This window comes from Protobothrops mucrosquamatus, unplaced genomic scaffold (assembly GCF_001527695.2).
Source record: "Protobothrops mucrosquamatus isolate PMUCROS unplaced genomic scaffold, P.Mucros_1.0 scaffold385, whole genome shotgun sequence".
Lineage (NCBI taxonomy): Eukaryota > Metazoa > Chordata > Lepidosauria > Squamata > Viperidae > Protobothrops > Protobothrops mucrosquamatus.
This window is the reverse complement of record NW_015386717.1, coordinates 464,384-480,119: the sequence shown is the minus strand read 5'-3', so window position 1 is coordinate 480,119 and position 15,736 is coordinate 464,384. Positions and strand designations below refer to the sequence as shown.

The 15,736-nt window shown below is 36.1% G+C and overlaps 1 protein-coding gene across 1 annotated transcript in view; it reads left to right on the top strand.

Annotated features, from left to right (window-relative positions):
• UST (uronyl 2-sulfotransferase) overlaps window positions 1–15,736 on the top strand; it is a 102,858-nt gene that overhangs the window by 50,568 nt on the left and 36,554 nt on the right. Inside the window, exons 4-5 of the mRNA XM_015815920.1 lie at window positions 6,868–6,947; window positions 11,793–11,946. Of these exons, the coding sequence (XP_015671406.1) occupies window positions 6,868–6,947; window positions 11,793–11,946 (234 nt within the window). The remainder of the gene's footprint in view (window positions 1–6,867; window positions 6,948–11,792; window positions 11,947–15,736) is intronic.

Below are 15,736 nucleotides of genomic sequence, written 5' to 3'. Positions count from 1 at the left end.
CCCTTTTCCTCAAATCAATTTTTTTGGGTTAAAACCAAGATGGTTAAATACTGAGTGCAACTCTAAAATCAACCATGGAAATTTTAAGTTCAGCATGTTTGTGCTTGTTTTTTTAAGATCAAAGTTAAAAGCAAACATCACATTATGAAGATCAGTGAACTCCTGTAACAAATGGGTGCTTAAAAATGATTTATGATACGGCCTTGAAGTTTAAAACCTGTAAGATCAAACAAATTATATCAAAGAAACTAAAAAAAGTCCCTCTGTGAGGGAAATGGGTGATTCAAAAATGTGAAAAATAAATAAAAAATAAAAAAACATTAATTGGGCCTTTGGGAAGATTAGGGGTATGGATGACAGAAAATGTTTGGAAAGAATGATGCAGAGAATAGAATTTGGAAAAGAAGAAGTTCAAATCAGGAAGTTGATGTATTTCACATTAAAAAGAGATTCTTTCTGTGTGAATATGAATACATAACAGGTGTGTCTGTGTGTGATGTATAACTGCAAGATCTCTTTTGATCTACCACTCTGCTCCAGTATGGATTGGTAGATAAATGTTTTTCAACTTCCCAAACTAGGGTAGAGAAGAGTGACTCAGAATCACTCAGACATTTTTTTGCCTAAGGGAGGATTAGAACCTGGGTTTTCCCACCCTGATCAAAGATCTTAAACACTATACCACACTAGTTCTCTTTTGTACATACTGCATGTGTGTGTGCATGGAGAAGACTTATACAGTGTTACTGGGTAATTAGTTACAAATCTTTTGTTTCCATCAGAAGAAAGTTGAATGTTTTTCTAGCAAACTACCTACAGTACTCAGCACTTTATAAGCAGAAGGCTGTGTTGAGTATCAATATTTTATATGATTCAGAGCTATACATAATACATAATAAAATTATTTTCAGGCTTTTTTGGTATTTGCCTGTGATACTGATACAGTAATGGCTAGGATCTGTTGGAATCTGTGGGATGAAAGGCAGTATTCCTATTGGTGAATCTGGAATTCACTATACACAGAGTTAAGAATAAGCAGAGAAACCTAAAGAGGAAAGTAGGCTGAGGTCATAAGCATATAACAGATGATTGGGGAATTGACCTATTTGGATAATAACTCAAAAGCACTCCAGAGAACCCACAATATTGCTGTTCCAGCAGCAGCACATGACATAAAAAAGACAAATTGAGTTTAATACAGTTTTAAAGTCTCAGGTTTTTAACAGGATTCCATTTAAAAAATGTAAAAATTAATTAAATTTAAGTTATTGACTCATATGCATACACATACAAACATACTTTTTTTTTCTTCTGTTCAATCATGAATAATTCTTGGAAACCGCCTGGACAAGTCCCTGCAGTATTCTTGGCATGGTTTTTCAGAAGTGATTTGCCATTGCCTCTTTCCTAAGACTCAGAAAGAGTGACTGGCCCGAAGTTACCAAATTGGTTTTGTGTCTAAACAAAACTAGAACTCACAACCTCCCGGTTTCCAGCCTGATGCATTAACACCGAGCTATTAGGTCACTCCTAAGTACCTCCAAAATACCATATTAAGAAATTAAAAAATAAATAGGAACAGCTTTAAAAAAGAAATGAATTCCTCTTCCTTACAGCCTTCACTGTAGCTTTTACAGTTGTTCTCATGATCTCACATTCCTAACACATACAGAATGCATAACAAAGGATGAAGTTAATCTTGATTGACTGATTGGATGAAACAACCAGGACTAGGTATAGAAGTCAAGCAGATTATGTATCCTAAATGCTCTCCTTACTTTGATAGGCAATGGGGGATTCAGTAGATACGATGCTGGAAGAAAACAGATTGACTTTGGTGCAGCTCCCAGTTAGAACTTCTGTGAAATCTAGAACATGGATATTTGTTCCTGTAGAGCATGGGTGTCAAACTTGCTGCGTCACGTGATGTGTTGCGACGTATCGCAACTTTTTTCCGCATTGCTGGAGCTGGGGTGGGCGCGACCTCTTCATGATGCAACCAGCCCACGGATGGGCAGTTTTGACACCTCTGCTGTAGAGTAAGGCCAGGAAAATAACTTTCTTTCAACTGCAATGTTTCTCTGGAGATTGATTTGGGATTACAAGCAGGTGACATTGTTTCCCTGCCTCAGGAACATCTGACTTGAGAACAAAAAATTCTAGAAGTATATCTTACAATGATATTTAGTGGAGTTTATTTTAAATCAGTCAGGATGAAAGGAATCATAAAGAAGAATTGCAGTGGTTATATCATCCAGACTTAACATTTTAAGTTTAAAATAAATAAAACATATCCATTTTCTCACATCAGGTTGTAATTATTTTCAGAGAGATACTTTTTAATGGCATGTTATTCCTTAGATGCATATCTATTTTTAAAATAACACAATACCATATATAATATTATTGCAAGCATTGGCAAAATAATATAAGAGGAAAGAACTTTAACTGAGATTAAAGAAATCTTAAATTAAAGCTCTTTCTAGTTTACTTTCTCTTTGAAATATAACAAAATTTTATTCCCAAGTAACAAAATTATTTTATTTGAATAACATTTAACTTTATTTGCAGTCTTTGTATAAGTAGCCTTTGCCATTCTCCTACAAATCATTTGTTAATGCCACCAGGTGGATTATTGCTGAAAATGCAGTCTATTACTTTACTGAACTTGTAATATATTTGACTAAGAAAAATGTGTTTATAAAGACATATTTTTTAAAAACAGAAACAACAGTTGTCCATAATCCTGATTTGTTCACAGTCCTGAAATACTTACTAGGAAGAACTCCCTAGTGTAATGAATAGTTCACAGTATGGTATAGTGTACTGCTGTTGGTATATTATCTTTTCTCTATGACTTCAAGTTTTATACAGTATTGTGAAAGTAAAGAAATTGTCAGTATAACAATTTTATTGCATTGAATGCTTTGATAAATTTATTTTTTTAAAGAATTAAAGCTGATTTCCCTTCAAGTTTCATATCAATATTATATGCATACCCCATAACCTACATTCATACAAACATACATACAGTATATGCCCATCCTTTTTTGATTAGAGTAAGCTAAATAAATTATAGTGTATCACATAAAAGAGAGAAAAGAAATATAGCTTATCTAATTTACACGGACAACATTTTCTACACTTCTTCATATCTCTCTATAATTTGAAACCATCAAATTATCATAATCCTCTTTTCTTTCTTCTCACAGCAATAATTTTTAAAGGCATTTTCCCCTCATCTATGACTTCTTTTACTTCATAATTTCACATACTTCCCCTTAGCATAACTTGACACAGTTTTGTGGTACCTGTAACATAATTATTTTCATTCTGTTTCAAGTAATGCCCACATCCTCTTTCCTTACACTCCTCATCCATTCTGTGTTTAATTTTTTTTTCATACAGAATGTGTATTATTTTGTGTTCCTGCAATCACTCAACTTCTCATTTTAGAATAGAATAGAATATCTTTATTGTTATTGTGTAACTCACAACGAAATTAAGTGCTGTCCACAGTGCACACTACACACAAGTAAAAACCACAAATAAGAACATACATTATATACACACATCCTTCATATTCTATTCACCATTGCGCTGCCCCTAATATTGCACTTCAATGTTGCACTATACTGTGGTATTTAATATGGTTACAGCTCTGAGATAAAAACTATTTTTCAGCCTATTTGTCTTTGGGTTTTTTTTATCCCGTACCGTCTCCCAGATGGTGATAGTTCAAAAAAAGAATGTCCGGGATGAGATGAGTCTTTAGGAATATTTTGAGCTTTCCTAAGACATATCTTTCCCCCATATCTTTATTCTATGCTTTTCCCATTCCAAAGATCTACTCTTGGCACTACCAAAAAACAATCTGGCCCAAATTCTGAATCTCTCAGACTAATTGTTTCAATCTTTTATCCTACACAGTCAAATCAGTCACTCTCTTCAGCTTATGTTCATTCTTTTGCCATGTATATGAATGTATGCATACCGTTAAGTTTAATCATGTATTCAAAATACACATTTCTATAAGCAGATATTTTTTTTAAAAAAACCCAGTCCCATTCATTTTTGGTTTCTGAACAGACCACAATGACTTTTTTTGTGCTGCTTTGTTTAATTCCCACCCTTCCATTCATGTCCCTAATTATTTTTCCTCTTCACTCTGTTCACCACACAATAGTTTCATCTCTTGTTCTTCTACACTCACCATTCATTAGAACATAACATCCAACTATTATTAACTTAATGATGCCGATTCATAGTTTCTGACATGCATTATAGCCCTTTCATTTATAATCAAATTTATATCTTCATTTCCTTAGAGGTATTCATCAGATCAAGATCAGATCATCATCCTTTATTTCTATTACTGCACATTCTTTCCCTTTCAATTTCTCAGCACACATCATTTAACATTTTTATGACCAGTCATGATGGCCTCAGAATGGATGCTTTACGGCTGGTCATTGTGAAACTTTGCATTGGGGGGACAGTCACATGATTGCATTTCAGCACTTGACAACCTGTTCACATTAATAGCCAGTTGCCTAGTATCCTGTGAACATGGGATCACCGTTTGCAATTTTCTATGCCAGCTTCCCTAGAAAGTCAGTGGGGAACCCAGCAGGAAAGGTTGCAAGTGGAAGGGATGTTGGTTTTTAGGTCCATTTGCCCAGCATGCTGAGGGATCCATTCAAGGAGGGATGGAGGAATGGATTTAAAATCTGGCAAAAATGCTACTGAACACCATCTTTCTGCTGATCATTTTGAAAGGCCCTTCTTCAAATTGCACTATTTGGCGAAAAAGCCTTCAAGAATGGTTGCTTGCTCGCAGGCTGGAACAAGGCAGCCGCAATAGTCAGCAGCTGCAGAACAATTGAAAGCTAAGTGGATGGTCTTTGTGGGACAGGAAGATGGCCCAGGTCTCCAGCTGTGGTGGGGGGCTGTACCCTCTCCTTACATCGCCATGCCTGAGAAGCCTAAGCCCTCTCCCTGGCGCTTTGCTGAACAACCCACGTTAACATTTAATGATTGCAACTGGGAGAGCCAGGCTTGCGGTCATTGTGTGAAGTGATCCTGTGGGTGTCTTGATTAATAACTGTTTCGATCAACAACTGTGGTCATAAGTGGAGGACTACCTGTTTGTTTTCCTTATACTTCTCTTGACTGTTTAGCCCAGAAATTTGAAATATAAACTTCCAAGATCACAAAAGCTCTAATTTACTGTAGAGAAACTAATGAAGACATTAGGGGGAAAAATTCCAGCGATGGCAAGCTCTCTTTATAATGAAACCAAGATTCTCATTCTTTGCAATGGTTTCTTCTAGCCTCACATGCAATAGGCTAGAAACCATTTTTCTTGATCAGGAGGAAGATTGATTATTTCCACCTGTCTTGTTTTGGTAATGAGTTTGTCTGGCAGTGGATTTGTGCCTGCCCGAGAAATGGTTGTCACATTTAATCTGATGTTCTTTATCATGTAATCCTGTTTCATCCCAAGACACAATCCTCTGTATGCCACGGTTGTCACCGAAGACACTGATAGTTGTTGACCTCTTCTGATCAACACGGATTTAGTCAATTGAGGCTTTCACAAAATGCTTTTTATTAATATAGAGAAGGGGTAGACTGGTTTTGCCACATGTGCAGCATTTCTGATAACAATAAGAATGGTACTGGTCAGTCTTGGTGTGTTTTAACCATTGTGCCATAAGAATAAGCAAAGCACGGGTCTGTCCCAAGCATGCACATCTCACAAACCTTGACATATACTGACACATGCTCAGGATGCATGTATTGATTTTTATCACCTAACTAAAACTATCGTACAATTTTTGCACAGTTGTGCAATTTTGTGGTTTCAACTGGATATAATGGGGATATAATCATGTGCAGGTTTTTTTTAATTACCACTTGGAGGTTTTGTACAATATAACTATATACTGACTAAAGCCTAAATCACTGGCAAGAAAGCCTAGAATTCTTTTGCAAATATCTAATTGTAACACTTTTGGATTGATGTAATACAGCATGTTCCAGAAATGTTGAGGCTTTGCAAAATTAAGCAGAACACAGTTGCAGAAATCACTTAAAAGTCAAGCTTTTAAAAAAAAAAATATGACAGGAAATGATCTTAAAATTGAATTATCTTTTGAAAACAAAATCTCTATGGAAACTAAACACAAATAATATTCTTGAAGGAATTGAATGAAATAATGGAGAACATTGGACTTTATTAATTGCTAATTGCTATGTTTATTTAGAGTATAAAGCACCAATGAAAATTAAGAATGGAATAGTCATTGTTTAAGGAAAAATTAGCTTGATTTAATGAAATTTAATGTACTGTCTTTGTAAGTACATTAAATGTATGTACATATTGTTGTGTTTGTATGCTTTATGAACATATTGGGATATCAGGTAGCTGACTGATTTGTTTCTGCTGCTTATGCATTAGTGCTTCATGCTCAGTAAAATTGCCAATAAGAAAAGAGGAAATTAATTTTTAAAATTATAAATTTCAAAAAAAGTTGAACATTTTTATATGAAAAAACCCCATATTTTCCCCATTACTTTTAGTGCAGAGTTTGCTGCAATCTAATGCAGCAGCCCCCAATCTTTTGGGCACCAGGGACCGGTTCCATGGAGAAAGGTTTTTTCGTAGACTGGAGGGCACGTGGTTTTGCATGCTGCCTGCAATCCTTGGATGGGGCTTTGCTTGTTTGCATGGCCCAGGTGCCAGTCCATGGACTGGGCATTGGGGACCCCTGTCTAAAGAGTCAGTGCCCAATGAAATAAGTAGCTTTTCAGGGCTTCTCTTTGGAACTGTTTATCTTAATTTTTGTATCTTTTTGTTTTTAGATGGAATTGATTAAAAATGTAAGCACTGCAGAGCAGCCCTATTTATTCACTAGACATGTTCATTTCCTTAATTTCTCAAGGTAAGGAAAACCGTCATTTAATTTTAATAGCACATTGCGATGAACAGACAATTGGTTTACAGAATCCTTTTAATTTAATGTTTAGCTACAGAAAAACATTTATCTTTTAATGTTAGGAAATTGATAACTGTTTGTCATGCCCGTCTGCCTGCTTCTTTGTTTTGATCACCCTGTGATTTATTTGGGGAATATACAGTACGTGTACAGACACACATCCCATTATAGTGTGAGATTCTACCATAAGGAAGTTGCAATTTCTGTCATAAACCAGAAAAGCAATGATGCAGAATTCCCTCAAGCCATCCATGCTAATCAAGGGTGAGGATTTTTTGACAAGAAGGAAGAAAGAAGGATTTTGTATTACTGAGCAAAGGATTTAGAAAATATACATATATCTTTATTTTTATTAGTTTGTATGCACTATATGCTTCTTTCAGAGGTTGCTTGAGTTTCCAAACTTTCCAACTGGAAACTCAGTCTCATATTATGCAAAAAGGAATCTTCTGCCAAAATTCCATTTGATTTTTAAAAATGTTCCTCTGCACGTATACTTTGCTATTGAAGAACATTAGCTGTTAAAATTTACCCTTGTAATCTGAAAAGTCTTGAGATAGGATATTTCAAGTTATAATCAAATGTGCTTTATGACCTAAGATATTATAGAACTTAGGGGAATTAAATACAGGTAGTCCTCGACCTGTACTTAATTTACAACCACAATTGAGCCCAAAACGTTGGTCGTAAGTGATTGCGGTCATAAGTCAAGTCATCACATTACTAGACTTGATTTTACAAGCATTTTTATGAAGACCATTAAATGAATCACATGTACAAAGATCATTAAGTGAATCACAAAGTTGTAAATGGTTTTTGTCAGAAAACTGCAAAAAAATTGCAAAACGTAATAAAGTGACTGTAGGATGCTGCAACCAGTTGTAAATGTAAGCTGGTTGCCAAATGCTCAAAATGCAATCATATGGCCACAGCAGTGATGCGGCATTAGTAACTTTAAAGGTAAAATGTACATAAAACTATTTTTGAGCCTGTTGTAACTTTGAACAGTCGTTAAGTGACCGGTCATAAATTGAGGATTACCTGTAAGTCAGAAAAACACAATTAGATGGAGGAATAATTTAAATTGCACAATGTTGGTTGAGAGACAACAGAAATAAGAGGTGTGCAGGCTGTTTCAATGCACATGTAAATCTGTATAAAGTCCTGTTTCATTTGCAAAATGGTGCCTTTTTCAAAATTTCACACGAGGAATGGTTAAAAATGAAGTGTTATACACACCTTTATGCTACAGTTGTGAAAACTGATATCAGAAACAAAATACAGTTTATGCAGATAGCCCTTGACCTACAATCATTCATTCAGCAACTTTCCAAGTTATAACGGCACTAACAAATGTGGCTATGCCTTCAGAGTTCTGGCCATCCCAGCACCGCTACAGACACATGACCATGATCTGGGTACTTGGCAACCTGTTCGCACTTAACAATTTGTTGCCAATTGTCCCACAATCACTTGATCATGATTTGCAACCTTTCCTGGGGAAGCTGGGATAAATCTCCTCCACCCGTGCACACGTCCCCAGCCCTCTGGATTTGCACTCTACCATTCACTCCCTCACTCTGATGTACCCTCCCTGAGCAGCATTGTACCTTCATTGCCACTCCCTAACCTACACTGCCCCCCCTTCTTGATCTGCACCTCCCCAACCCATGCTGCGACTCTTGTGCACTCTCACGTACTTTCCTAGATCCATGTGGCACCTCTCGCATATCCCCTTGTATTTTCCTGGTCCTCCTTTGCACCCTTGTGCATCTGCACCATGCCTCTCACACACCCTCCCGGATCTTCCCTGGCATCAGTCAGTGGGGGAGCTGGCAGGAAGTTGTGAATCCAGGCTCTGTGAGTGACAGGATTGCATCTTTCCTCCTCACAAGAATTGTATGGTGAAATCGACTTAACAAATATAGTAAACTAATCGGTGAGTTAATTCACTGCTAATAGTTACCAATTTGAATTTCCAACCCAGACTCTATACAGAGTTGCCAAAGACTGAACGGGCTCTTTGGAAATGCATGGGAGTCAAATTTGGTGAGATCATCCCAGTTTGAATTCATATACCTTTATCACTTTGTCAGATTAGATACTAGTCAAAGCTGTACTTTTAGACGAGCTAGCTAATATTAGCAGTACTATTATTTTACCAATCTAGTAATGGAAACAAAAATTGAATGGATTTAATTCTTCAAAAAGAGTTGCTGCACTTCTGCAAACTTCATTCATATCAAGTTTGATAATTTTTATTTATTATTTATTCAATTTCTTTAGTACCCATCTGAATCCAATTGACTCTCAGCTTTATTTCTTGCTTGGGTAGCCAGTGTTCTAAAATAATAATACCTATTATAAAACTTAAATTTTAATTTTTCTGACATTCCCAGGATTGTAAATTATGTGCTGAAATAAGACTTCTAGACTATGTTAGCTCACTAATATGTCTTTGAAACAATTTATTCTATTTAAATTTCTTAAAATACTTTGAATTCTTTCCCATTCTTTCTCTAAGTCTTGTTCTTAGCTGCTATACTTCCTATAATAGTTTCACACATAAATTTATGCTTTAATTAAAGGGTCTTTCTTTCCTTTATGTTGATCTCATGGGGTAGTGTATTCAACCTCATGTTAAGTCTTAACAGATTGAGGTTCTGATGATTCTTTGATACAAAATTGATTTGCTAGCTGAACTGGACTAACTTCATGAAAAATAAATAAGAAAAATGAGCACAAATTTTGTTCATAATACATTATGAGATTTAAAATTAGCAATTCTGCTTTAATAACCTTAGCATTAATATTTCAGGAGCAATGAATTGTAACAATCCATTTTGTGAAGCAATGTTATTTTGCATGGAAGATTTTGTCCCTGTTCTAAAATGGAAAAAATATATAAATACATTTTATAGTATTTCAGGCTTTGCGCCTGGGAAAATAACTGATCTGTATAAGTATCACAGGGCTAAAGTTTGGAAGAAGCACAAAGCACTCTGGGGAATAAGTAAAATGTTAGTTTTAAAGACAAACTTCAGTTTGCATTAAAAATAAATTTATTTTCCATTAATACTATTCCTAGTATTGCATTTACACTGATGACATGGTGCACAATTTAAAAAAATGTATAGAATGCCTGTGTTTCATGAAAAATGTATTAACATTTAACATCAGGTATCTTTTTATTAAATTTAAAGGATTTATACTGCAATAAGGCTACATACTCCAAACAATTTAGATGCTAGTATAATTGTATCTAAATCCTATTGGTTTCCACTGACAATTTTCCAAATAAATTATGTATATCTTTTCCAAATAAATTATGTATATCTTTATCTCTCATTTCACATCTTGTTTTTAGGTAGATCTGAAAGTAATAATCCACTTTATTAGAATATATTTTGAAAGTAATGATCTTTAAAATGATCTTAATATAGAATTTGTACATAACTTTTTATAATGTAAACTTAAGGAATATAATAGTAGTAATAGTAGTAGTAGTAGTAGTAGTAGTAGTAGTAGTAGTAGTAATAATAATAATAATAATAATAATAATAATAATAATAATAATAATAATAATAATAATAATAATAATAATAAAAAGTTGGAAGGGACCTTGAAGGTCTCCTAGTCCAACTTCCTGCTCAGGCAGGAAAAATGTTTATCCAGTCTCTTAAAAACTTCCAGTGTTGGAGCATTCACCGCTTCTGGAGGCAGGTTGTTCCACTGATTAATTTTTCTAATTGTCAGGAAATTTCTCCTTAGTTCTAGGTTGCTTCTCTCTTTGATTAGTTTCCATCCATTGCTTCTTGTCCTGCCTTCCGGTGTTTTGGAGAATAGCTTGACTCCTTCTTCTTTGTGGCAACCCCTGAGATATTGGAACACTGCTATCATGTCACCTTCTCTTCATTAAACTAGACATACCCAATTCCAGCAACCGTTCCTTATATGTTTTAGCCTCCAGTCCCCTAATCATCTTTGTTGCTCTTCTCTGTACTCTTTCTAGAGTCTCAACATCTTTTTTACATCATGGTGACCAAAACTGGATGCAGTATTCTAGGTGTGGCCTTACTAAAGCATTGTGAAGTGGTATTAATACTTCATGTGATCTTGATTCTGTCCCTCTGTTAATGCAGCCTAGCACTGTGTTAGCTTTTTTGGCAGCTGCAGCACACTGCTGGCTCATATTTAAGTGATTGTCCTTGTCCACTAGGACTTCGAGACTGGACAAACATTTGTCTGAAATGGTATAAGGTTTCCTGCCTGAGCAGGGGGTTGGACTAGATGACCTCCAAGGTCCCTTCCTATTATTATTATTATTATTATTATTATTATTACTATTACTATTACTATTACTATTACTATTACTATTACTATTACTATTGGGTGAATTTTTAAATAGGGACAATTTTTAGTGATTTTAAATAAGACACAGCTACAAATATTTGGTTTTTAATTGGCTTTTATAGGGAAATGTTTTGTATTGTTTTTAATATGCTGTGAGCCGCCCTGAGTCCCATTGGGGAGAAGGGCGGCATATAAGTTAAAGTTAAATAAATAAATAAATAAAACTATTACTATTATTATATTGAAGTAGTTATATATTCTTTTTTGATGTACTTATTTAAATTTCTGATTTAGTAATCTGCAAACTTAAAAACATTTTATCTCTTGATTACTGTAGTTCTATTTTGTATTCATATATATTCACTTCTGATATCTTCTTTTGAATTTTTAAACGTTCTGTTTGCAGTTTTCTGATTTTGTTTTATTTTTGTTTGTCAGATTTGGAGGAGACCAACCAGTATACATCAATATTATTAGAGATCCTATCAATCGATTTTTATCTAACTATTTTTTTCGTCGTTTTGGAGATTGGAGAGGGGAGCAGAACCATATGATCCGTACTCCAAATATGAGACAAGAGGAGAGATACTTAGTAAGTTATTCTAAATGTTGCTGCCTCAAATTTAATACTTTATTAAGAAGTTTTAAAGTTGCGGTGGTATCTTTGTACAATTGTTGAAAATGAGAAAAGCATAAACACTGATGACTTGATCTTGGATGAGAAAACTGTTTTGGCATGTTCTATATAGACTTAGTTAGATGAAGGGAATGAATAGAGCTCTTCCAGTTCTTTATCAAATTTCTCTGAACAGAGACACAGATCAAGATTACCTAGGGAATTGGAGTTGCTGTAGTGTCATTTTCCTGCCCAGATAACTTGTTCAGCAGTCTTTCATATCTGACTGTTCTTGAAAAAGTAACCAAGAAAAAATTAGCTTCACCTTGTTTGGGGTGAAAAGGGTAAAATTAATTAATTAATTAATTAATAAAGTTGGAAGGGACCTTGGAGATCATCTAGTCCAACCCCCTGCTCAGGCAGGAAACCCTATACCATTTCGGACAAATGGCTGTCCAGTCTCTTCTTAAAAACTTCCAGTGTTGGAGCATTCACCGCTTCTGGAGGCAGGTTGTTCCACTGGTTAATTGTTCTAACTGTCAGGAAATTTCTCCTTAGTTCTAGGTTGCTTCTGTCTTTGATTAGTTTCCATCTGTTGCTTCTTGTCCTGCCTTCAGGCGCTTTGGAGAATAGCTTGACTCCCTCTTCTTTGTGGCAGCCCCTGAGATATTGGAACACTGCTATCATGTCCCCCCTCGTCCTTCTCTTCATTAAACTAGACATACCCAATTCCAGCAGCCGTTCCTTATATGTTTTAGCCTCCAGTCCCCTAATCATCTTTCTTGCTCTTCTCTGTACTCTTTCTAGAGTCTAAACATCTTTTTTACATCGCGGTGACCAAAACTGGATGCAGTATTCCAAGTGTGGCCTTACCAAGGCATTGTAAAGTGGTATTAGCACTTCACGTGATCTTGATTCTATCCCTCTGTTAATGCAGCCTAGCACTGTGTTGGGCTTTTTGGCAGCTATTGAGGTTCACCAGAGATGAGGTATTATTACCTATTGTGGTAACTTCTACATGCAGAATCCACCATGTCAACAGTGGTCTATAACATATTATATCGGTCCTAGCAGGCTAATGACATCACTTTTGTTTTGGTTGGTTATAGCAGGGACAGTGTGTGGCCCCTTTGTCGTAGATAAATTGCTATCTAATGGAGTTTAAAGGAGTCCATTGCAGACGTGGGAAAGGACTTATTAGACAGTTCAGCTTACAGAACAAGCAGTATCCAAGCAGTTTATGAGACTCTCCTCCAATGATAACCACTGATTCTTGACACTTAGTTTTGTTATTCTGGTTTCTTTAATTTCTTAAAGCATGATACCAACTATTTTATAGTTCAAAACTGATGTAATTTTACATTACACTTCTCTTTGCAGAAACTTATTTAACAATTGAGCAAATTGAGTTAGGACTGCAATTTAGATGAGAATTTCCATCATTAAGCAATGTGATTGTAAAGTACAATATCATGTGACTGCATCACTTAGCAATAGCAGTCCTGACAATTCCCATTGCAGTCGTTAACTGAATCCCACCAATTCACCAATGTGAGGACTCACCTCGATCCCACTCATTCCTAGTTGGATTCCTCCCAGCCTGAGCCTCAGTAGGGGCTGTGCTGTGCTCTGTTCATCCTACCTGGCCTACCAAGCCTGCTGACAAGGCAGAAGAAAAAGCTCGTGTGGTCCTTCACAAGGCAGCTGCTGGCTGCTCCCAGCCTTTTTCCAAATCATACCAAATCACATGCAGCTTTCTTGCAAGGCTTTGGGAGACTTCAAAGTCTTATGAGAGGGCCAGTCAGGATTGCAGGTTGTCCAAAGTGCATATTGTCATACTGGGAAGAAGAAGACAATGAAAGTCAGCTGGAGATGGTAGGACTGGCAGGGCGAGAGGAACCCAGGACAACAAGAAAGGCAGAGTTGGGGAGGGGGGAGATGAGAGAGGAGTTGAAGCAGCCCTGCGTTCTTTAGTGCAGGCAGATTGCCAAGCACCACAATTTTAATAATGTGACCATCAGGGGCACTGTGATGGCCATAACTTTGGGGTCCAGGCATAGCTAACATTCAGCACCTCATTCAGACTTCAAAGAGTCACTGAAAGAATGGTTGATGAGTATGCCCTATCTGCATCTCCACAAGAAATTACCTTTGAAAACATTTCTTGCTGAGGTTCAGTAAATGTTGCTTCTGTTTCAATTGTATGAAAAACAGCTCCCACTGCATCTTCCTTTCTGTGTATCACTTTTGCTTTTTAGATGATTGAGAGAGACCTTTGTTCCGACACTTGATGCTTCTGATCTTCAAAAATTATAACGGGTTTCTGCTTTTTGCTGGTGATAGTATTTTATCTTGGGAAATTCCCACAAAGCTCTCAAAATGTTGCAAAAAGATAACGGTTAAAAGGGTCTTTCAGAGAGAGCTTAATCTTAAATTATTTAAATTTAGTAAGTGAGATTAAATCCTTAGTGGCTTTTTCTTCATGCTCAATTTATAACATAGCAAATTAAAGCTGATAGCTGCGATTTATGTTTTTTTTACCATCTCATATATAATGCCTTGTATTCTTACTCTAGTCTAGAAGACACCAACGATAAACATTTCAGGTTCGACTGTATTACCGAATATAATACACTGGTGCCTATAAGTACAGAGGTTTTGGCTTCTGAAATCTCAGAAATGTTTGTGGAAAATTCTACTGACATTTGGAATCTTAGAGTAAATTGTTTCTGGCTTTGAATCACTTCCAGAAATAACAGACGTTTGTGCAAAACATTGGATAAACTAGTTTTAAGTGTTTTCATCAGGACCTAATTCAAATCCATCAAATCCATTTTCCATAGTCAAACTGCTGCTCCATTATGTTCACAAAATCTTTCTACATTAATTAGCTTTGAGACAAGTTACACTGCAATCTCCCTCCCTCCCCCCTCTCCCTCCCTCCCCCCATTCTTCCTCCAGCCATAGATGCGGGGAAAAGATCAGCTAAGTAAGTTTAATACAGAGGTGAAGCTTAGATCACATATCAGCTTCAGTCATTTTAAGAATTTTCTCCCAGAATTTTCTAGCCAGCTTACTATTGCTTGCTGCTGGAGAATCCTGGGAGTTGAAGTCCATATATCTTCAAGGTACCAGATTGCTCTAAAACACGGGTGTCAAACTTGATTGTGTCATGTGATGTATCAAGACTTTTTTTCCTTTTGCGGAGTCGGTGTGGGCGTGACCTGCTCTAAAACAACATTTCTCAACCTCAGCAAATTTAAGCTGTGGACTTCAGTTCCCAGAATTCCCCAGCCAGACATGCTGAGGTATTCTGGGAATTGCAGTCCACACATCTTAAAGTTGCTGAGGTTGAGAAACATTGACATAGGAACTCAGTTCAGCCCTTAAAGTCATTCACTAGTGGAAAATGGCATGTGGGTGAGTTGGCTTATTGATGCCCAAGTAATACTGTCCTTCTCCCAGTGGATGTTCCTCATCTTTTTACATAATAAGGAATCCTCCAGTACCAGGGCAAAGATTGGTTCAAAATAATAGAGTTGGATGGGGTCATTCAGAGTAATGTTTTTCAAACTTGGTAACTTCAAGCATTGAATAGGGAATTTTGGAAGCTTGAATTCCGCACATCTTATTTATTTATTAAATTTATATGCTGTCCATCTTGCTATCGAGAATGAATCTTACTTGCCATGCTTGAAAAACACTGGTTTTCAGCAAATCATCATCCAAAGCATATTTGATTGATACCTGTTTGAACACATTAAGC